Source organism: Eretmochelys imbricata, chromosome 2 (genome assembly GCF_965152235.1).
Source record: "Eretmochelys imbricata isolate rEreImb1 chromosome 2, rEreImb1.hap1, whole genome shotgun sequence".
In the NCBI taxonomy this organism is placed as follows: domain Eukaryota; kingdom Metazoa; phylum Chordata; order Testudines; family Cheloniidae; genus Eretmochelys; species Eretmochelys imbricata.
The window spans coordinates 81,219,781-81,243,079 of record NC_135573.1 but is presented as its reverse complement, the minus strand read 5'-3'; the positions used below and the strand labels follow the sequence as shown (position 1 = coordinate 81,243,079).

The following is a 23,299-nucleotide window of genomic DNA, read 5'->3' as shown; positions in this document are numbered from 1 at the left end:
GCGATGTCACGCCCATCCCGTCCGAATTCACCATCCAGGGAACCACTCAGGAAGGTGGCGATGTCTTGGGTGGAGGGGGCTCTGCCAATCCGCTTCTGTCGCGTCATGGAGGGCGTTTGCCGCAATGTTCCCTACCATGGCGTCGGGACACGTCAGCAGGCTAAAGGTGTGGGTGATCACCGCGATGTCACACAGGTTGCCCATGTGGGGGATGTTGGCACAGCCATACCTGTGGGCAACGTAGAGCAGCTCATTGCTGGCTCTCTGGGGAAGGAATAGCCACTTCTTCACCAGCTGCCAGACGATTTTGTCTGCCTTGTTGAGGGGTACCTTCGCCACGGCGGATACCCTTAGGAAGAACGAGATGCAGGGGATCAGGAAGGTGTTCAGGGCATTTATCTTCAGCCACGGTACTAGCAGGGAGGCGTCAATCTTGGCGGCATCCTGCAAGATCTCCTGGATGGTGTCCTCAGGTGTCTGCCGGACACGGAAACCTGTCGGCATGCCAAGGTGCTGGTACGCCTGCCCCTCTGCCAGGGAGATGACGGGCTCGCCCTGGATCTGGAACTCCGTCGTCTGCACTGAGCCCCTTTTGCTGCCATCGATGTGGAGAGTTGCGCACTTCTTTGCATTGAAGTGGAGTCCCATCCAGTCGGCAGCTCGACTGGTGGCATCTAGCATATGTTGGACGCTCTCTGGGTGATCCACGGTCAGGACCAGGTCATCCACATAAGCCAGGACGCTCACCCTCTCACCGTGGAGGTTGAAGCCATCTGTGCCATTGGAGATCGCTCGCAGCAACGGCTCCATGGCGAGGTTAAAGATGATGTGGCTGAGGGGACAGCCCTGCTTAACTCCGCTCCGGATCGGGATCTCAGCAGTCTCCCCTTCGACCGAGCAAATGGTGGTCCTGCATCCCTCGTACACCTCGCGGATCACACAAAGAAAGTTCTCTGGCATCCCAAACACCTGGAGCGTGGCAAATTTTTAGCCCCACAGCCTAAGCTCCGTGAGCCTGAGTCAGCTGACCAGGCCAGGGATTTTTTTTATTTCACTGTAGATGTACCCACTATGTCATCTAGACTTTCACTTCCACTGTTCGTATACTATAGTTATCAATGGTGGAAGTGCTACTCTATAGTCTAGCTACAACAGTGGGAGTTTTTTTTTTTTTAAAAAAACAAACTCTTGGACACAGGTTTATTTTTACTTGCTTGTAACTTTCTGAAAAGTTCTTTTTTGGGCTTGAAGTTTCCAAAGCTTTGTCTCAGCCCACAGGTGATTTATTTATTTTTGAGGATAGGCACTAGATAGTAGGAGAGGGCTGAGTTTAAGTTTCTTAAGCCATTTTTGTATTATGGGAGAATGAAAAGTATATACACTTTACGCTGAAAGTTGTAAAATTTAAGCTCCCCCAAAAACAAAAGACTGAAGAAAAATACTCTAAAGTTAACATCTTGCTAGTTCTCAATGAGGAAGAGTCTCTGCAAAGAATAAACTGATGGTATAAATAATTTTCAAATTCAAGTTAGTGAGCATGCATAGTAGCTGTCTCATGGGACTTCAGCAGGCCTACCAGAGACCTTTGGGATAAAACATATAGGATTAGATAACTGCACGTTCTCCCTGCCTGGCCTGACCTGGCACAACAGCTGCTGCTACATGCATTAGATTGTAAGACTCCCAATGAAATGCACAACAAGATCTTCCACTTGCCTTTGATCTTTCCCTTGCAGGGACAGGTGAAAAATCAGGAACATGGAAGTAGTTTGTGTAGCCTGCTATTTTCAGCTCTTTTCCACAACTGCATCAGAATTCCACAATTTTCTGAACATTTTACCATACCCCCCAATAATTTAGTTCCCAACTTTTTCCTGTTAGAAGTGTGCACCTATGCCATTGAGAACAGCTGCCTCCAACAAAATCTAGTGTTCTGGTGCTCTGTTAACCCACCCTTGCTGAAAGCTGTCCCCAGCCAAAACAGCAGCAAAGCTCTGAACTCATCTCTCTGCATTCACTTCAGGTTCCAGACTTAATTCAGGTGGACCATTTAAAGTGATAATGAATACAAGGAATGTCCTCTCTCCCCAATGTTCTTACAAATGAAGAAAACAAAATGCAATAGATTATGCTAATGTAAGTTTAAATGCACAAGGTCAGGAAATTAAAAGAGATCAAGGTTATACAAATTAATGTGACTGAAAATATTCAGCTGCATATAAATATACACTGTATATGGCTAAGTTACTGAGCACTCTGACTTTTCCATTTCTAATGTAATTTAAGATTTTTTTTAAACATACCTATATTGGTAATGTTAATTTAATAAGCTACTCCTACACACTGTACATGAAAACAGTACTATTGTTCTTACCACAAAACTGCTTACTTTCCCAGAGTGCAAAATAATTTTTGAACATGTTAACAGAAAAAATTAATGAGTTTATTTGTATCAATATTGAGCATTTTGAATTGCCTGTTTACCTGTAACACCAGACTCCAAAAATGACTGCAAAAAATACAAGTAAAAATCCCATGTAGGAGATCCACATGATGACATACATAGCATCCAAACCAAGCAAAAGCCAAGGTGCAGGAGGTGGAGGGGGCTGAGGCTTGGGACCACAAACAAGGGAACAGTCCTGACAGCTGCATGGTCCTGTAACATCATCCATAGATTCATTACAGCCTTTGGTAGCATTGTTCATAGGACTCATTCCACGGACAGAAATATCTAAGAGCAGAGAAATTAATTATAAATGTGAAACTTCCATTTCATTTCTGTGTTTCTTTATTTTTAAAAAAGTGGTATTGCCATCCCCAAATGTTCAAAATTCACAAGTCAGGCCCCACCAAAATCATTGGATATTTGCCATTTGATTTTCAAGCCTTCAGGATTCACTCATCACATTTTTAGAATTTTCTCCACAACCATGAGGGCTAGAAACTTACTTTTAAAAATATGAAAGCTGAGATCCTCATAAAATCACAGGACCAAAGAAGCTGGAGCTTTAAGAAAAGCCTCTATCATCATAAAACTAGCAATAAAAGATGTGAACTTTGGCAATATAAAGGTGATTCTAAAGCAAGCAGTATGAAGTGTTTTTTAAAAAAAAATATAAATTAAAATCTTTGTTTTCTTCACTTTTAGCACTAAAAAAAAATCACACTTAAAACACATGTAACACTTTACAGCGTGCATATTCAACATATTTGGAAAAATTTGTACTCAGATATAAAAGGGGAAGGACTGTTTACACTACACTAGTGGTTCTCAGCCTGCAGACCACTTGCAACCCAATCAGCACACAGCTCTGGCCCATATTATAGATAGATATATACAGATGCGACCCACATAACACAGAGAGCTGCATATGCAGCTCAGGATGGTAAATAGTTGGCATAAGCCACTGGTTCTCAACCTGCTTCTGATGAACTGGGGGGAAAACCCTCCCCCCTACACACTTTCAGCACTTGTCTACACTAGAGAAAGGGGTCACTGTTAGGTCCAGCTTCACTAAAAATGTTAATTAACTTTGACCACTTTTCTCACGGTATGGCTACACTTGCAGATGTAGAGCGCTGGGAGTTAAACCAGTCTTCGGAGACCGCAGCAGGGAGAACACTGCCATGTGTTTACACTGTCCGATTCAAGCGCACTGGTCTGACCACATTAGCAGCTCTTGCAATGCCACAGTGAGCAATGCATTGTGGTAGCAATCCCAGCGTTCAAGAGGCTGCGAAATGCTTTTCAAATGGGGAGTGTGTTGTGTGTATGTGGGGGGAGAGTTGGTTTTTGGGGTGCTGAGTGTGTCAGCATGCTGTCTTGTAAGTTCAGACAGAAGCAGACCTCCCTCCCCCTTCCTCTCTCTCTCTCTCTCACACACACACACACAGCAAGCAGCATTTCACAGTAATGGTTGCTTTGTCTGGGAGCTGATAAGCATGCCAGCTGTCAGAAACAGAGCTTTAAAAGGGAATATCTACATTCCTACAGCTGAGTTCAAAACAACAAGAGTGGCCACTTGACTTCAGGGGATTATGTGACTGTTCCAGAGGCCAATCACAGCACAGTAATGCAACACCTCATTCACACTGACACCCGGGCGTTTCAGCTGGGGCGCAGCAAGTGTTATGCTTCTCGTGGAGGTGGAACGCTCCAGCTGCAGAGTCTGAGGGCTCTAAGTGCCTTGCCAGTGTGGATGGGTTGGGTTAGGGAGCCTGGGGCTGCTTTAATGAGCTCTAACTTGCAAGTGTAGCCAAGCCCTCAGAAATCTAAACTATTAAGAAATACTGCAGAAATTTTTAAACTGCTTGCCTCTTAAATAGCTCACCTCTTTCATTCAGTAGTAAGGATCCAATTAGAAGATAGTGATTAGAACAGCAAATTCTGACTATCAAAAGAGATAATTATCTACCTTGCTATGTTGTTTCAGTGTAATGAGGTGCTTCTCAACAACACTAACATTCAGCAACAATCACCAAGAAGCCAAGACAATTAAAATCCTCTCTAGTTCAGTATTTTTATAAAAGGTATATAATTTATACTGCTGTAATATACTAGTCTCATGTTATTCTAATACATTATTGGATTTTACTACCACAACAATGCATAGTGTAAACATCCATGTTTAGGACACAGGCCACACACAGAAGAAAAAAAGTTCAATTTCTTACCTGAAAAAATAGGAATGATGCTGAAAGGAGTCTGTCCATTATTCTTACTAAACATGTACTCAATCCAATTGGTAGCATTGCAGTCTTTAGCATCTTTCCCACATAGCAGCCCCAATGCTTTAACATTACTTGATGGTGCTTCCACATCTTTGCAGGCATTATACATGGCTAGAAAAAAAAAAAAAAAAAAAAGCGTTATTAGGAAGTATAAAAAGTCCACGCTATTAAACAAAACAATGTAATTTTTAAAGTTTATTTTGCATGTTGAATTCTGGAAGTAAACAAGCCCAAATTTAGTTCTTTAAATTTACAGAAGATGCCTTAAGCTTTAAACTGCAGGTGCAGCATTTACATCCAGATTTGGGGACGGGGGAAAGAGAGAGAGAGAGAGAGAGAGAACGAACTGATTTTATCAAACCTAATGTACTTAATGGAGGAACTTCTAGGGATACTCAACCCTGAGTACCTAAAAGGAGGAGGATGTTCCAGGAGGCCCTCCTAACTACCACATGAAGTACATTTTTATTATTCAACCTTTCATTCCAAATAATCTCGTACATAGCATGAACATAAGCTGACTGAGAGGCCAAATCTACCTTATAATTACAGCTGACTCAGGAGACCCAGTTACAATAAGGTTCAAATTTGTAATGTCGATTGAATTTAAGTGTTTAACTGGGCTAAAGCCTTGGACAGCTCACACTATAAACTGGAATTACATTAACTCAGTTGCAATTATAACAGACAGGGCACTCCACACAGTTTTCTTTCAGACAAAATGAAGCATTCAAGTACAATTTAGAATTTACACTTCTGTAAGAATAATATTTGTCTTAATTTCTTGTATACTCCTAAATATTGGAAAAACACTAGGACTAATATTTTGTCAATTATTTTTAAAAAGTAGCAGTGTTTTATGAAAACAGGAGCAACTGTACTGCACAGTCTCTAGACTTCATTTGTCACACTGAAACAAAATATAATTTTCTACCACAACTGTCAAAAATGAAAGTCCTACACCAAACCTTGACGCCACTATATGTTCATGCAAGACTTCATGGTTTCTCTCAGACTTGGATGACAATTATTTGTAAGCTTTTCATAAGAGGGCCTATTTCTTATTACAGGTTTTACAGTGTCTAACATAATGGGGACCCAATCTTGATTAGGCTTTTAGGCACTACCATAATATAATAATAATGCAAAACCACTTCAGCAAAACCAGAGGTGGTCACTTCATAATGGAAATTCTACATTCACGTTAATATTTTAAGCAGCTTATTATTATAAAAAACTTTTCTAAGGGGTCCGTTGCTATAGTTTTAGGCACTTGCATGGGTCAAGAAAGAGATTCTAAGGTAAGTTACAAGCAAATGTCAAATGATCAAAAGGATAAATTTCCACTCCCTCTCTCCCAGTTCCTCTACTGACCATAGACTTCTTTCAGAAAGACAATGGCATTTATCTGAAAATCTGGGTGGAGTATGAGGAATTCACAATATACCATACCCAAGTAGCATAGTAACTGAACTGGGTTTGCTTACCATTGGCAAAACTCTCTCCAATATAATACTGTAGCTCTGTGATGCTAGCTTTGCTCTCTTTTGTGACAGGATCATAATAAGGTATCATTTTTGTAACATTCAAAAAGTCAATTTGATGTGGACTGCAGGTCAACTCACAGAACAGGTTAATTAAATTATAAAAACAAGATGGACATCTGCAGAAGAAAAAAAGCCAGTTAAACATTGGCTTTGATTCATACACGTACACACACATGAAATACAAAGAGATCCACTTTGAAGGAAACATTTTACCAGGAAAAGTAAATGTTTCTTACAATTAAAACTACTGAGGACTCAAAATATGAGTCATTCAGTCTTGTAAACTACTCTATCAAGACTTAAGCTTAAGTGGTACATCTACCAATTACATAATAATTCTAGATTTTCCTAATCAAATGTCACTCCTAAGAAGAGTTGTCTCTCCTAACCGCAATTCAGCAGTGTTGTAAGGATGGAAGAAAGGAGTAAAAACCAACACAGAGACAAACTTAGGGAGTTGTTCTGTTACCTCCAAAAACGGCAGGAGCTGTAAAGGTGATGTTTAATCTGACTCAGTGTCACTTGAATGCGGTCTATTGTTAGAACAAAAATACCTGTGATGTTAGGAGTTTTACTAAGGGCGGGATAAGAAACAGGACCTTAAATTAAATAGGGGATAGAATGAAGTCTGGATTCCTCTTTGCATGGGACCCAGACACAACAAAAGGGAGCCCACATTCCCATACTGTGGAACAATAGAAAGAACCACTGTGCCTGAATACAAGTTTCTCCCAACCATTCCCATGAAGTTTTCTTCTTGACAAGATTTCCCCAGTAACACCAACTTCACTAAGTCACAAAAATGCTATTTTCTTTTTGTCAGCTCATAAAAACAGCTAACAGAATGTGCTTTTATTCACAAATGTTACAAAGTGCTAATCATTTCAAACTGATTGTCAGCATACCTGGAGAGAAACTGCAGAGGCAGCTGCAAGTTATTTTTCAAAGTCTGAAGCTGCTGAACATTGCAACAAACGCTAACGTTATCAAAGAGTAAACCCGGGCACAGTTCCTTAAATAAAAAAAGGTCACAAAGCTATTAATTATAATCAAGTGGGGAAAAAAAAAAGTAGGATTAAGGCATTTAACAACTTCATACTTTAGATGTCAGTAGAAGGTAACTTAAGAGAACACTCGTCATTCTGCTTCTGTGACAAAGAATTTATAAAATCATCATCTTAATTAGGAAGTTGTCAGGATACTGAACTTGACTTAACATGGATTTGTTATGGAAGAGGGGAAAAGAGATTTCTTCTTGCCTGCAAGGGACTGTGTGTCTTTTTAGAGCTGCATGGACACTGTCTGGCTCACCAATTCACCAGTATGTAAATACAGTATAAGGGTACTGAAGGAGCAGACAGGATGAAGTATACACTTCCCAACTCGAATGATTTACTCCTTAAGTTTGATAATGTAATTTGATGATAAATCTCAGAAGAGATTCCAAAAGGCAAATTTAGAAACCAACAGTCCCGGGCCTACCCCCATCAGCCACTAAACATGAAATATACATACAAAGCAATTTAGTTCAGACTACCTTGAACACTTGGGTTACATCTACACAGCAAAAATAACCCACAGCAGCAAGTCTCAGAGACCGGGTCAACTGTCTCAGGCTCAGACTGCAGGGCTAAAAATAGCAGTGTAGACACTTGGGCTCAGGCCCTGGGTACTCAGACCCTCCCCCTCAAAAACTAGGCTTCAACCCTAATCTGAGCATCTACATGGATATTTTTAGCCCTGAGAGCCCAAGTCAACTGAACCAGCCTCTGAGACTCGTTGCCATGGGGAGTGGGTTGGGGGTTTTTTGTTTTTGTTTTTGTTTTTTTTTTAAAACACTGTGTAGAGGATTTACCGCTGGAGATCAAAATTTAATCTGAAGATTTGTTACAGAAACTCGGAAGTTTTAGTTCAATGATATACACGGTACTGGCATGGATTTGGCAAGACCTAAAAATCATACAAGGCAGTGACAAGCTTGAAAGTGTGCACCAATTTTTTTAAGGCATAACGCAGAGTGGTAAGTATCAGGTGGCTCACCTAAACACTATTAAACAAAGATGTGAAGTCACTGGTGCCATTGCTTAGGACCAGCATTCAGTTCCCTAATGTGTGCAGCCATTTCATATTTTAAGGCCCAAGAACTTAGATTATTGCAGAAAATTGTATTTAGGTCTTATTACACACATCCCAGCCCATATTCTATTTATCTTCTAGTTTCTAGAAGAACAGTCCAAAAGAAACATACCTGCATTAAGTCATATCCATCCTTTGGTAATGGTATTGGTAGTCCTGTATAGTTGCAGTTATATCTTTTACCTTCAGAAGCTATTCCGCACTCCCCATACCAAACACATGATTGTGAAAGTACCTAAATAGAGGAAGTTGTGTTAGATAGTTGCATGGTAAAGATTTAAAAGCAAGAGACTTTGTATCAAAATGGCAAATGTTTCAAATCACAGACTTTCAGAGAATTTTTAAATATTTATAATGGATGCAGAAAATATAAAATAAGTATGAGAAAGGCCTTCATCTAGACATTTTTCTTTTAATAGTACCAAAAGGAGAGTACTATCAAACTAGAATCATAACGGTTCAGTAGATACTAGACTGTGCAAGTTTTTAAATAGCACACAAAAAAAAGCTAAAACAAGACCAGCAGACAAGATAAAATCAGTTTAATTTCACACACACACACAAAATCACTTTCCTCCTCCAGAAATACATACATATCTTCCTGGCTTGGCTAGTTAAACACACACACATTTGCCCATTTGTATTCCCAAAGAAAGCACATTTACTACCCTGTTGGTAGACAGTGACAGGACAGGTGTGGGAAATCACATTGGCAGTGTTATAATATGAAAGGGTTCTAGAGAACTCCCTATCCCACATGGTAGTACTTTTCAATCAAAGACCCCCCCAGAAATGAATTTTAATGCTGGATAATATGGAAAAGCACCTGCTCACACAAGTTAAAATGCTCACAAGTGACAGAGCAGTTTGTAACCATTACTGTTCTAAACGCTATAGAAAATATTTTGAATCAGTAATGTATTTGTATGCTGCAGAAATGCATCAAATTAATGTGACAAGTTGATTTATTAAGACGGGAAAGCTGAAATACAAGTTTGCCATCAGTAATTTGCTATAATTTCAAATTCAGAGAAGATGCAGTATATAAACATCACAGAAAGATCAAGGATTATGTAATGCAAAAGTTTCTCAAGCATGTCTCATTCATCACATGAGAGTCATCTGGTCATGGCAAAATTCAGGGAGTTATTCTCCATCAGCAGCACTCTCCTCGCCGCTCTTAGCTTAAGCGGATTGTTTGTCACCAACATAAGAGCGGTGCAGTGTTCCCCTATTCTCTGTACTGCTTTTAATTAGCTATAGAAAGGAACTTGAGATCACTGTTAACAATGCACTTAAGAAAGTTGACTTGGTACTAGCTCAAAATTTACACTGTAGTATATCAAGAGTAGAAAAGTTGAAGGGACCTCTTTTTGGAAAGCTTAGCCTGAAATGCTCAGAAGACCACATCTGTATGCCTTTCTTCCTCCCTTTCATTTTTTATTTTTTTTTTTAAACATGAATACATAAAATTTCTTACTAGTCCTTTGGATTCTACCATATGTAACTGAAACTGTAGAATTTCTGGTCTCTTCTATCACCATCAAACTAAATTGACAATTCAAAGTTCATCTACTCTGGCAATTTCAACACATGTATCAATGTACAGTACTGTACACTATCCTGTTATTCCAAAAAAAGCATTTTAAACAGCCTCTAACCCTTTGCAAAAGTACTTGTGCAAATATATAATATAAGCAACACTTGAATGACATCACAAACACGCATTCAGTACATATTATTGCAAGCTTTTCCATTCTGAAAGTTGCATAGGACAGTTTTACAGATAAAGATGGGGCAGAAGTTATCTTCTAAACAACCTTTACTAGTGTTTGTCAAACATCACATGCTTATAGTGCAAGGACAAACTCCTATGCTTTGTGCTTGACCATGAATAACTTTGTTCACTAATCCAAGGGACCTCTGACTGTCTCCAAACATAACATCTAAGAACTACACAGAATTACATTAAATGATTCCACAGCATCCAATACATGAAACATTTCTGTACTGGATGACTGACACAGAAACACACCCAAAAGATGAAGAAAAAAAAATGATAGGACATTTGTCAGGGGGAAGAAACTGTACTTACATTACAGTAACTGTGGTTCTTTGAGATGTGTTGTTCCTATATATATATTTCACTGTTGGCATGCAATCAAGTCTAGATTATTTTGCTCAGCAGTGTCTGTTGGGGCTGCATTTGCACACCAAGCGTCTACAAGTCTCCAGCCGAGGGCATTAAGGGTGAGACAGCCCCCAACTTTCCCTCAGTTCCTTAATATCTGGGTTCTGTATGGCTATCAGACTCCATAATAGCAGGGAATGGGGGTTGGTCATAGAATCTATCTAGATGTCTCAAAGACCCACAGTTACTGTAGGTTAAATATTAAGTTCTTTTTTGAGTTATTGTAGGACAGCCTTACAAAAATTAGGGTCATCATAGAATATTAGGGTTGGAAGGGACCTCAGAAGGTCATCTAGTCCAATCCCCTGCTCAAAGCAGGAGCAATCCCCAACTAAATCATCCCAGCCAGGGCTTTGTCAAGCCTGACCTTAAAAACCTCAAAGGAAGGAGATTCCACCACCTCCCTAGGTAATGCATTCCAGTGCTTTACCACCCTGCTAGTGAAAAAGTTTTTCCTAATATCCAACCTAAACCTCCCCACTGCAACTTGAGACCATTACTCCTTGTTCTGTCAATTACTAGTCAAATCTGGATGCTTCCACAAGAGAGTAGCACTGTACGAACACATGTCCTAACACCACATAGCTACTCTACAAGCATCCAGAATGGGAACGTTTCTGAAAGAAGCGCCAGAGGTCACTTGTGCCCTAGTCAAGTGAGCTGTGACAGTTTGTTTACGCTGACTGCCCGCAGGCACGGCCACCCACAGCTCCCAGTGGCCGCAGTTCACTGGTCCCGGCCAACGGGAGCTGTGGGAAGTGGCGGGCTATATGTCCCTGCGGCCCATGCCACTTCCTGCAGCCCCCATTAGCCGGGAACAGCGAATCACAGCCACTGGGAGCTGCAGGCAGCAGTGCCTGCAGACAGTCAGTGTAAACAAACTGTCTCGCGGCCCGCCAGCTGAGTACACTGATGGGCCGCAGGTTGCCCACCACTGATCTAGGGGATACTCTCATCGGCTTAGTTCTGTTTATACAGAAAGAAAGCACTTTAAGGAAATCTACATGTGGTTTTGAAAGAGAGGTGCATAACCTGATGTAAATGAAAGACTATTTTTGGTAGAAATTTTGGGAAAGGTCTTAATGACATCCTGTCCTTAAAAAAATTATATGCTGGGGCCCTACGATCGAAGTTTGTACCTCCTCTACACTCCTGGCTGATGTTATTTTGACCAAGAAGACTGTTTTAATGGAAAGAAGGAACAGGGAACATGTAGCCAAAGGTTCAAAAGATAGGCCCATTAACCCCTTAAGGGCAATATTCAGATCCCAGGGAGCAAGATTTCTTAACTGTGTGCTGGGGGCGAGGGCTGTAAACTGTCATAAACCCTTTAGGGGTAGATTCATAGAGTTTTAAGGCCAGAAGGCACTATTAGATCATCTTGTCTATATCTGCCCACCTGTGTTGGAAGGTGGAGAACTGCAAGATGTACCCTCAACAAGCTCATGGAGTGTTCAGAGTTCTTTAAATTCAGGAGACAGTCAAGTATGTTTGGAATCTATGCTCAAAATGACAACAACTGGCCTTGTGGCCAGGCCAGACCAGACCATGTGGCAGACAACTGTGTAATGTAGACAAGGCCTTAGAAAATGAATTACAAATGACCTATCTCTTTAATGTGTTCCTCTCCCAGACATGATAAACATCAGGTATGCCCATCATTTAGAGGCATTACAGCTTCACATGAAAGGCAATTTTTTTGAAGACTGGAGATTAATGTTCAGCCTTAAGTGATTGATCCCAGGACTAGTGGTAATTCACAGGCAAACAGAGCAGCAGTTTCCTTACAAAAAAGGAAACACTAGCAAATTACTAACTCTAAACCTAATCGCTAATTAGGTATTCACTAAGTACCTATTTACACAGTAAACAAACAGGTCACACAGTGTGTAAAGAGGCTGATAGACATATGTGGTGAGAAAGAATTGAGGGGTGGTTGGGGTTGTTCCACCCTTGATTGGAGGCAGGAAGACACAGAAGGGGTAAGGCATAGCCCCAACAGACACTACTGATCAAAATAATCTAGACTCGAGAACACTGGGGACATGCACACCAACAGTGGACTATATACATGGACAAACTGAGGCTTTGTCTAGGGCTAGCCACCTGCAGGGCTGGATTTCCAATTAGGCACAGTAGGCACATGCCTAGGAGCGCCAGCATTCTAGGGGCACCTAAAAATTCAAAGTTTGCTGCTCCTAGGTCCTGGCAGGGGACAGGGCCAGCTGAGGGGGAAGACAGCCCCACACAGCCCTGGTGGAGCACTCCTTCCAGCAGGGAAGGCGAAGCAGCCCCCTGTGGCAGGGGAAAGAGCTCAGCAATTCAACTCCGGGGGGCCATGCTGAGCAAGTGGGTCCTGATGGAGCCCGGCCTGGGCAGGCCCCACTCTTGGTCCAGCCTGGGACTGACTGCACCACTCCCAAGGAGCCAGAGCAATCTCCGACCGGCCCCGGCCACACTGCCAGCTCAGCCTGGCAGACACAGTCACCTCCCAGCAGGGCCAGTGAGTCAGCCAGGGGGCAGGGCATGGGAGAGTGGGTCTCTGGGGAGGGTTGGGGGGGGCACTGGGAAGTTTGTTGGGAGTGTTTGTCAGTGTGGAGTAGGGAAGTCTGTGTGGGGCACTGGACAGTTGTAGTGATTGGGCTGTGCAGGGGGCAGTGTGCAGTTGTGGCGGTGGGCCTGTGGAGGGGGTTTCTGGGCAGAGGGGCTCTGAAGATGCGATGCCAAGAGGCATATAAGGTGTAAATCCAGCCCTAGCCACTTGCGTACATACATACCTAGGATCTTGAACAGGATTGTACTATGGTGGCTAGGCCAAGCAACCACCTTACTACCATGGCCACACTATTTCTAGCACATTGCTCAAGCAGAGCTAGTGTGTGTATGTCTATCTGACCTCGGAATTACTCCCCCCAGCTGCACTGTAGACATAGCATTATATGGTAATTATACGAACACTTTGATGCCAGACTATAACTGGGGGGGGGCGGGGCGGGGGCTGTGGCGGGCGGGGGGCGCGCTCCGGTGGATCAAAGCAAGTTTGATATAACACGGTTTCACCTATAAACACGGTAAGATTTTTTGGCTTCCTGAGGACAGCGTTATAGAGTATACCTATAAAGGTGTACAAATAAAATTAAAGCCCTGCTCACTGGATTTGTGGTTGGAGTTTATTGGAAGAATTTGGTCAGCTAGATCATGAACTGGGCTACCCATCCAGATTTCATCCTTCCAAAAGGGAGAAAATTCCCGCAAGCTGAAGAATTTCCATCCTTACAAATCTTTGCATCCTTTATCTGTTGACATAAAGAAAGAAGTTTCCTTCCATGTGTCGCAAGTATTTTTTTGCTGACTTCATATTCCAACATATCATTTAGTTGTAGAGAGCACCTGGAAATCAGTTGTACTTCTTCTATACAAGTATACAGTGAAGAGTACTTAAAGAGTTAAGTACAAAAGATATTTTTTCTTGAATACAAAAGTTAGATTGTGTACAAATATGGTATGTAGGCAGCAACTAATTGAACCAAGCATCCATGTGCATTATGCATCTTCAGCTGGAAAGTTATCTTGGTGACTTCACAAGCCTTAAAACACATAATAGATCATGGAGACTGCAACAGCAGGTCCCAGATTCAAGTATCTGAGTAAAGTAAGTAAAGGCAAGGCCATACTACACAATGTGTGCTCAGTAGAGAGAAGAGTTGAGATTTATGTATGATAAGAGGCCCATTCACTGCATACCAAAAAGCTCCAATTTAATGGGAACTTTGGTGCACAAAGAAGCCAGGATCTGGCCCAAAGAGTTTACAGTTCAGTTCTACCCACTCATATTTTTGCATGATGTTTCTGATAATTTCCAAGTGCACACTGACCATGGCACCAAAACAGGTTTAGCAAACAAAGACAGTAAAGAAAACAAGCCAACTGAGTGGCTTGATAGTTTAAATACCACCAATGTGATTTTTATCATATTAATTTATGCTCATTTTGGAGTTAATTGTGTGACTGGGGGAATCTCAATATTCAGAAAATGGTACAAAGTAACAGGTATTACATATATGTAAAACTTAATATGTAGAATTAGGAAACACACATATTAGTACTTGTATTTTTTCTAGTCAATAAAAACAACTTTTATCTATCATTTAAGTGGTGGATTGTTGTGTTGCTGGAGTCATGTTGATCCAATAAAAGATATTACCTCATCTATTTTGTCTCATGTCCTGGGATCTACATCTATGGGCAAAAGGGACAAACTTTTCAGCTTCACTGAGCTCTCTCAGGTCTAGAGAAAGTAACCAGAGTGTCTTAGCTGGTTACTTTCTCCAGACCTGAGGAAGAGCTCTGTGAGGCTCAACAGCTTGTCTGTTCTACCAACAAAAGTTGGTCCAATAAAAGATATTACCTCACCTACCTTGTCTCTCTTAAATGGTGATTGTCATTACTAAAGAATCAAGCACAAAGACCAGAAAAACCCAGTAACTATTTTCATGACATTAGCGAAAACTGCCTGTTCTCCCACTCCAAGCAAGTTAAATGTTTTGAGTGGAATACAATCTAAGCCATGGTCATGTCTACACCTAAAACACTACGGCGGTGCAACACTACCACTACAGTTGTAGCACTCCTATGTAGACCCTACATATTCCAATGGGAGGGATACTCCCATCAGTATAGGTAATCCACCTCCCCAAGAGGTGGAAGCTAGGTCAGCAGAAGAATTCTTCCATCAACTCAGCACTGGATTTTTCACATCCTTGAGAGATATAGTTATACTGAAGAAAGTTTCCTAGTGTAGACCAGGCCTATGTGTACCCTTAGGGTACTATAGTGGCGCAGCTGTAGCGCCTCAGCATAGACACCCAATACAGAGGTGGAAGGGGTTCTTCTGTCACTGTAATAATCCACCTCCCCGACTGGTGGTATCTTGATTGACAGAAGTAGTCTTCCATTCACCTAGCACAGTCTATGCCAAGGGTTAGGTTGGCTTAACTACATCTCTTGGGGATGAAGCTATGCCAATGAAATTGTCAACCCTTAGAGTGGGTATATTTATACTACAACCTGCATTAGTGAGATCCTAACCAATGAAACTAGAGAGAAAAAACTGTTTAGTCTTGTCAATTCCTGCTATCACAATAAATTTGCAAGACCATTTGAGAGTAAAATCTCAAACCTCTTTGAAGTTAGTAGCCTAAAGCCACTGTTAAAATGTTCACCCATTAACAAATGACTAGCAAACTGATCATATGAGTATTCCATGTAGCTACAATTATGGTAAAGAGGGCTCATCCCCTCCCTACTCTTAATCAATGTTCAAGGGATTTACACAAGTAACTATTTCATTCTCATTGATAAGATGTTGCAGGGAATTTCTCAAGTAAGTTCCCCACATATCAAGGGAGGCTGGATCTTAAAATATTTAAAAAAGAAATAAGTTATAAAAAAAAAAAAAAAAGATAAAATACCTTACTCTGGTCTCTCTTACGGGTATACAAACTAAAGGTCCTATTTAATCCTCTGACATTAGAATTTCTGTATGTGTATAGCAAGGGACGTACACAGCTTTAAAAAAATAAGAATGTGATGATAAAATTCAAATTGTCAAAAGCAGGTGTAGTACCTGAAACTACTTAAAAATTATTTGAAACTGACCACATTGATAGAGCCAGAAGAGTTCCCAGAAGTCACCTACTACACGACAGACCTAAGAAAATAACAGAACGCCACTAGCCGTCACATTCAGCCCCAACTAAAACCCCTCCAACGCATTATTAAGGATCTACAACCTATCCTGAAGGATGACCCAACACTCTCACAAATCCTGGGAGACAGGCTAGTCCTTGCCTACAGACAGCCCCCCAACCTGAAGCAAATACTCACCAGCAACCACATACCACACAACAGAACCACTAATCCAGGAACCTATCCTTGCAACAAAGCCCGTTGCCAACTGTGCCTACATATCTATTCAGGGGACACCATCACAGGGCCTAATAACATCAGCTACACTATCAGAGGCTCGTTCACCTGCACATCCACCAATGTGATATATGCCATCATGTGCCAGCAATGCCCCTCTGCCATGTACATTGGTCAAACTGGACAGTCTCTACGTAAAAGAATAAATGGACACAAATCAGATGTCAAGAATTATAACATTCATAAACCAGTCGGAGAACACTTCAATCTCTCTGGTCACGCGACTACAGACATGAAAGTTGCGATATTACAACAGAAAAACTTCAAAACCAGACTCCAGCGAGAGACTGCTGAATTGAAATTCATTTGCAAATTGGATACTATTAACTTGGGCTTGAATCGAGACTGGGAGTTGCTAAGTTATTATGCAAGGTAACCTATTTCCCTTTGTTTTTTCCTACCCCCCCCTCCCCAAGACGTTCTTGTTAAACCCTGGATTTGTGCTGGAGATGGCCCACCTTGATTATCATACACATTGTAAGGAGAGCGATCACTTTAGATAAGCTATTACGAGCAGGAGAGTGGGGTGGGGGGAGAGAAAACCTTTTGTAGTGGTAAACATCCGTTTTTTCATGGTTTGTGTGTATAAAAAGATCTTCTGTACTTTCCACAGTATGCATCCGATGAAGTGAGCTGTAGCTCACGAAAGCTTATGCTCAAATAAATTGGTTAGTCTCTAAGGTGCCACAAGTACTCCTTTTCTTTTTGCAAATACAGACTAATACGGCTGTTACTCTGAAACATTTCAAGTTGACAGTGTACCTTTAATCCTGGAAAAGTCAGACTCATCCCATTAACTAACGGGGTGGGGGGAGGGTTAAGTGAGCAGAATGCTCTGAAATTAACCAAGTTCAGCTAGAGCACTAGAGGAATTACTTTTAGAAATAGTGCCATCGGACCGTCTGATACTACCACATGGCCAGAACTTCACTTTTATATCTAATCTGAAATAGAACATCCACAAGAAGATTATAGTCTTACACCATGCTGGGGCCTTAGTTGGCTATCACTCAGAGGGAAGCATATCACCTACTAAATCACTACTTCCTTCAGCTGTTTTGGCTGAGAGCGCTGACTGGATCATAGTTCAAGCAAAAAGAAAATCCATTTCATGAATCAGCAACACAACGCACAATATATGCAGTGCAGAAATAGTTACCACAAAAAAAAAAAACCAGGTTAATATTTAGCTCTTGTTGACCTAAACATATTTTTTCTTCTTAATACATGACAGAGTGCTAAAAGAATTCACCACGTAAGGAAACTTGTAGTAATATACACTATCCATGATTCCAAAACAACCACCAGCCCCAACTCCAGCATAAGGTCAGCATTTCTCCCATGAACTAAACGGGTGTCCTATATATCAAACTCAGAGACCAACATCTTTAAATGTCTCAGACAGCCTTGACCACCACAAAACAAAAACTATGATGGATCCCTGAACTCCAAGGCAAACACAGAGAACAATGATTGTGCTGTATGGATAACAATGAGGAACTATTTGTCATCCTGCATCAAACACTGGGTGGTTATCAAAGATCGTATTCAGCTTTCCTTATCCTCCTTACCTTTCATTTCTAATCTAAAACGTTGGAAAGAAATTCAGTGAGAAAGATTACAGCAGCACCAGTGAGACACACCTTTATTTCCCTCCTTCTGCTCTGCCCTCCCCTTTTTCTCCCCCAACACACATACAGACCTGGATATTTACTGTACCTAGCCTCCTGTAATGCACAATCAATACTTCTGTTGGAATTTCCTAATTACACACCCATCCTCCCAATATTCATATTTGCTCCAAAAAAGGGGATTTTTTTTCCAAAGGTAACAGCACATTATTAATAGGTCAAGTTTCCCAACACAGACCACAGGACTGGAAATTACTTCCAAGTGTAACTGATAAGCATAAGTGTCATGGCCTTTCAGGGTTGAATAACAAAGCAGACAAAAGTTGTAAATAAAGTTAGGTTAAGATTACTTTTTTAAAAATAACTTCGGCAGGCTAGCAGATGCACTTGATTACTGTTTGACCAGGGTTTCAGTTTGACTTGGTCACAAGTAAAAATTACTTTAGCTGTGGGAATGCTGCATGCATATCAAGGGCAGTACATAGCTCTTAGCTAAAATTTGTCTACAATCACAAAAGTACCAAACAATTCACTACTAGTGGCAGTCCCTGTTCAGATATCCTGCATTTGAGTAGTAGGGCTATTGCACATCAGGAATGAAGAACACTCTCAGGAAATAAGTAGGAAAGATTGCAGGCAGTTTGCCAGGCGGTAACCATATCTATTAGGCATTCACTTTCCCAAACACAATTTATACATCACCCCTTGTTTATAAAAACTCTTCTCTCCACCTTCCACCAGAACACTGCAAAACCCAGATCAGAACCTTAATATAAAGAAGTAGCCACCTGTTTTTACTGTTTTGTTCTGAAGAAGTTTTTTGTCTCTTCAGTGACTCCGTTTGTTTTTACCTCCATTTTGAACAATATGTTTTGACAAATACTTTAGGAATTACTTTCACATTTATATAGAGCTTTTCATCCAAGCATCTCAAATAACTTTACAAAGAGGGGTATGTAATGTCTCCATTTTACAGATGGAGAAATTGAGGTATAGAGATTAAGTGATTTGTCCAAGGTAGCAAAGCAAGTCTGTGGATGAGCAGGAACTGGAGAACAGGTCTCTTGACCCAGTTTGTGTTCTGAAACACTAAACCAATGGATCCCAAGGTTACAGAAATGTTTATTAAACAATTGTGTTGGGAAGAAATGCAATCTATTCAAAGAGCTAAATGTTTATTTTGACTGCTTCCTTTTCATACTTCCATGTAAGTAAAAACCACATACAATTAACACAGAAAGGACCGTCACCATCCTCAGAAACCATTTCCTGAAAAGCACTAAGTTTATATCTTCATATAGGGATTGCAACTAAAGATAGCTGCAATCCGCTAAAAGAAAAAAATCTGTTTTGCTTTTACAAAGCCAAAGGAAAGCATACAATATTAACAAACAACCTTGATTACGGAGCACATCTATTCATCCGGGTTGTTCATTCTTTGCTAAACAAAACTAAAATCATCTGCACCAGACCTCAGTTACAGTGCAGTGCAGAGTTTTCACTGTAAGCAGCAAGTACTGAGTGAAAGGCCTGCAATTAACATATCTCCTCTTTTATTAGAGCTGGGCAAGGCTTGAAAAAAAGCCTTCCTAATGCCTCCTAGCTTAAGGACTATAGCCACGTCCACACCCCGGGCGACACAGTTATACCGAACTATCCCTCTGTGTAGCCAGCACTGCACCAATGGGAGGGGTTCTCCCCTCAACATAGCTACTACCTCTCATGGAGGTGGCTTAACTTCTCCCTGTCATCAGTGCAGAAACATCTTCACTTAAGTGCCACAATGGTGCAGTTGTGCCACTGCAGCATTTTAAAGACCTACCCTAAGTTAGTTTAGAAGTGAAATAATATATAATGAATCTTAGGTTACAGAGGCCATTAAAATCATTTTGTCTTACATTGTTTAAAGTAACATCTTACAGCATTTGTGCTGAGTTTCATGGACGATCTCTAACCTACATCTGTACCATGACACATTACAAGATGTGAATGATCATATCCGTTTTGGTTATAAAAATGAAAGAGCCCTTAAGTGTAAAACAGTATATTTTTATACATCTTTTACACTGAGATATTATTCTGAACTTAATTATGTTGTACTGCTGCTAAGGTTTGCCTTAGGCTCCCCAAGAGATTGTTCAGTTTAAGAAGTTCACATTGGACCCCCATATAGAAATTTTACAATAGGATTTGGTAGAATGAATTATCAGGAGATAGATATAAACACACACACACACCAAGAGAGAAAAGATGGTCCAGTGATTAGAGCAGTAGCTTAGGACCTAGAAGATCTAGAGGGTCAATACGTTGCTCCACCACATATTTCTTGTGAGACCTCAGGCAAATCGCTTAGCCTCTCTGTGCCTCAGTTCCTCTTCAGTAAAAATTAAGGTACTTCCCTACCTAACAGGGACGTTGAGGATAAATATATAAATAACTGTGAAGCACTTCGAAATTTACTTATGAAAAGTGCTAGGTATTATATATTATTACAGCAGTTCCTGATTCCAAAGTGGGTCATGACCCTGTTTTAATGGGGGTCACCAGGGTTGGCTTCAGCCCGGGGCAGTGTGGCTCAGGTTACAGGCCCCCTGCCTTGGGCTGAAGCCCTTGGGCTTCAGCTTTGAGCCCCCCACCCAGAGTGGTGGGGTCAGGCTTCGGCTTTACCCTCACCCTGCACCTGGGATGGCGGGGCTCAGGCTTCCGTCCCCCGTCCTGGGGCCGTGTAGTAATTTTTGTTGTCAGAAGGCAGTCACGGTGCAATGAAGTTTGAGAACCCCTGAATTATTATATACTAAGTACTAGTATGCCTGATTGGAAGTGATGAGATGTTGAGGGCAAGTTACTAAATCTATCTTCTGTGACAGAAGATATTTACATGGTTCCCAAGAACACTGTAAACTCAGGCCTTGATTTTGCAAATACTTACACATGATTATCTTTATGACAACTCATGGTTGTAAAGTGTTTGCAGAACAAGGGCCCAAAACATTAAAGCTGCAGTCAAGTCCAATTAAATCAATGGGACTAACAGTGCATAAATGTTTGCAATGCAAGCTTGGAGCACAGTCAGTTTCAGTGTTCTTCTAGTATGGAGAGTCAGCCTCTCCTGTTGTGAGACTTCCACAGGGTAACAAGTAAAGGAAACTCTTAGCAAGGGAGGGAAAACGTGACTATAAAACCACAAAAGATTAGCAGGGGAACAAAAGTGTCAACTTTTAACGTTTTAATTTGGCAATACCTTTTAAATAAAAATGATGTTTACAAAAAAAACTAGTTCAGTCATGAGATCTGCGTTTGCAGAGCGGCAGATTTTTGAGGGGCTGGGACTCGGAAAAGAAAAGAAAAGAAGTAATCTGCTCCAACACGAGCTCAGATGAAAGTCATCAGGTCTCTCTCTTCCCCAGTGAAGTCGTGTCTCCTGCCTCCATTCCCTCAATGCGTGGCCCGGCACCACCCCGTGAAGCCGCGGCCGAGCCCGGGCGTTTTCCAAGAAACAAGAAATTACTGCTACTTTTCTACCGCCCAGCGGGGCCGCGCGGATTGCCACAGGGAGAGCCTCTGCCGCACGTGTGGGAGCAGAGAGCCCACCGGAGCCACAGCCGCCGGCTCAGCCCGGTCACAGGATGGGGAAGGAGAAGCCAACACAAGCAGAGGCACAACCGCCAACAGCTCCCAGCGTAACAGCCCCAAGTCCAACCGCTTCCACCCCGGGGGGGCCCTTCCTGCGCCCCGCAGACTGGGGGGGGAGGGGGGCGTGAGGCCGGAGACTCCAGCAGAGGGCGGGACCCAGGGCAGAGGGGAGCCCGGAGCCCTCCGCCGCGCCACCCTTCCGCCCCTGGCCAAGGGGGTCGCCCCGGCCGAAAGGAGCCGCCCTGGCCGGGGAGGCCCCTCGCTCACCTGCGCCAGGGGCAGCACCAGCAGCCAGGCGAGCAGGCTCAGGCTGCAGAGGCCCCGCCTGGGGCTGCGCTGCTCGCTCCTCATGCCGGGGCCGGCGGGGTGTCTCTCTCCTGGGGGGCCGCTGCTGCCTGCCGCTCCCGTGGCTTGTCGGGGCGCCGGCAGTCGGGCCGGGCCGGGCCGGGCCGTTCCCCCCGGTGCTGGGCGGGGCCGGACGCCGCGGGGCTCCCTGCGAGTGGCTGGAGGCGACAGCGTCTCCGCTTCTGCCCGCCTCTGCCACAACCGCCCTGGCGCTGCGGCTCCGCCTCCTCCCCGTCCTGGCCGGGCCGCGCCCCCGCCTTTTCCTGCGCTGGGGGAGGTGCCGCAGCCTGTCACGCCACCGCCGGGCCCGCCCGCCGATCTGCTCCCCTGGGGCCTGTCACGGGCCGCGCGAGCCAGGGGCTGCCAGTCACCCCAGGGAGAGGCCTGGGGGCCGTTGGCGGGCGAGGGAGGGGAGCGTTCGCCACGGCGCGGGGCCTGGCAGTGGCATCCCCTGGGGCTCGGCTGGTGGCAGCTTGTTCAAAAGGGCCCCCTTAGCCCAGCTGCGTACAGGGCCCACCAGGAGCAGAGCTTTTGCGGTAGCAGATGAGGCAGTTTCGCAGGGAGGGCTTGGAACAGAACCACGAACCCAAACAGCCCTGAGATGCGGGTGAACGCAGATCCCAGTCTTACGGCTGGGCCCTGCACTGGCTAGCTCAAAATCTCAGAGTTTGGATCCAAAATTTGCACTGTGGGCTGCTTTGTACTGATTGCCTGATTTGTGAGCACAAACGTAGGCTTGGTCTACACTACATGCTTACTTGGGTATAACTGTTGCTCAGGGGGTGTGAAAAATCCACACTCCTGAGCGACGTGGTTATACCAACCTTAACTCCTTGTGTAGACAGCAGTGTGTCAACGGGAGAGCTTCTGCTGCCAACACAGCTGCTGCCACTTTTTACAGAAGTAGAGTTATTAATCCAGTGGGAGAGCTCTCTCCCGTTGGTTTAGAGCAGGGGTGGCCAACCTGAGCCTGAGAAGGAGCCAGGATTTACCAATGTATATTGCCAAAGAGCCACAGTAATGCAGCAGCTCCTTGTATTTAGCTGTGACACTGGATATGTTTACAAGGGGAGAAAAAACTCATAGCTGTCCCCAGG

General features: G+C 42.9%; 1 protein-coding gene across 1 annotated transcript in view; it reads right to left on the bottom strand.

Annotated features, from left to right (window-relative positions):
• Window positions 1–22,375, bottom strand: part of NPC1 (NPC intracellular cholesterol transporter 1) — a 52,356-nt gene extending 29,981 nt beyond the window's left edge. Inside the window, exons 1-6 of the mRNA XM_077810364.1 lie at window positions 22,125–22,375; window positions 8,530–8,652; window positions 7,187–7,293; window positions 6,222–6,397; window positions 4,678–4,845; window positions 2,485–2,734 (exon numbers count right to left, since the gene is read on the bottom strand). Of these exons, the coding sequence (XP_077666490.1) occupies window positions 2,485–2,734; window positions 4,678–4,845; window positions 6,222–6,397; window positions 7,187–7,293; window positions 8,530–8,652; window positions 22,125–22,208 (908 nt within the window). The 5' untranslated portion in view covers window positions 22,209–22,375. The remainder of the gene's footprint in view (window positions 1–2,484; window positions 2,735–4,677; window positions 4,846–6,221; window positions 6,398–7,186; window positions 7,294–8,529; window positions 8,653–22,124) is intronic.
• Between the last annotated feature and the right edge of the window lie 924 nt (window positions 22,376–23,299).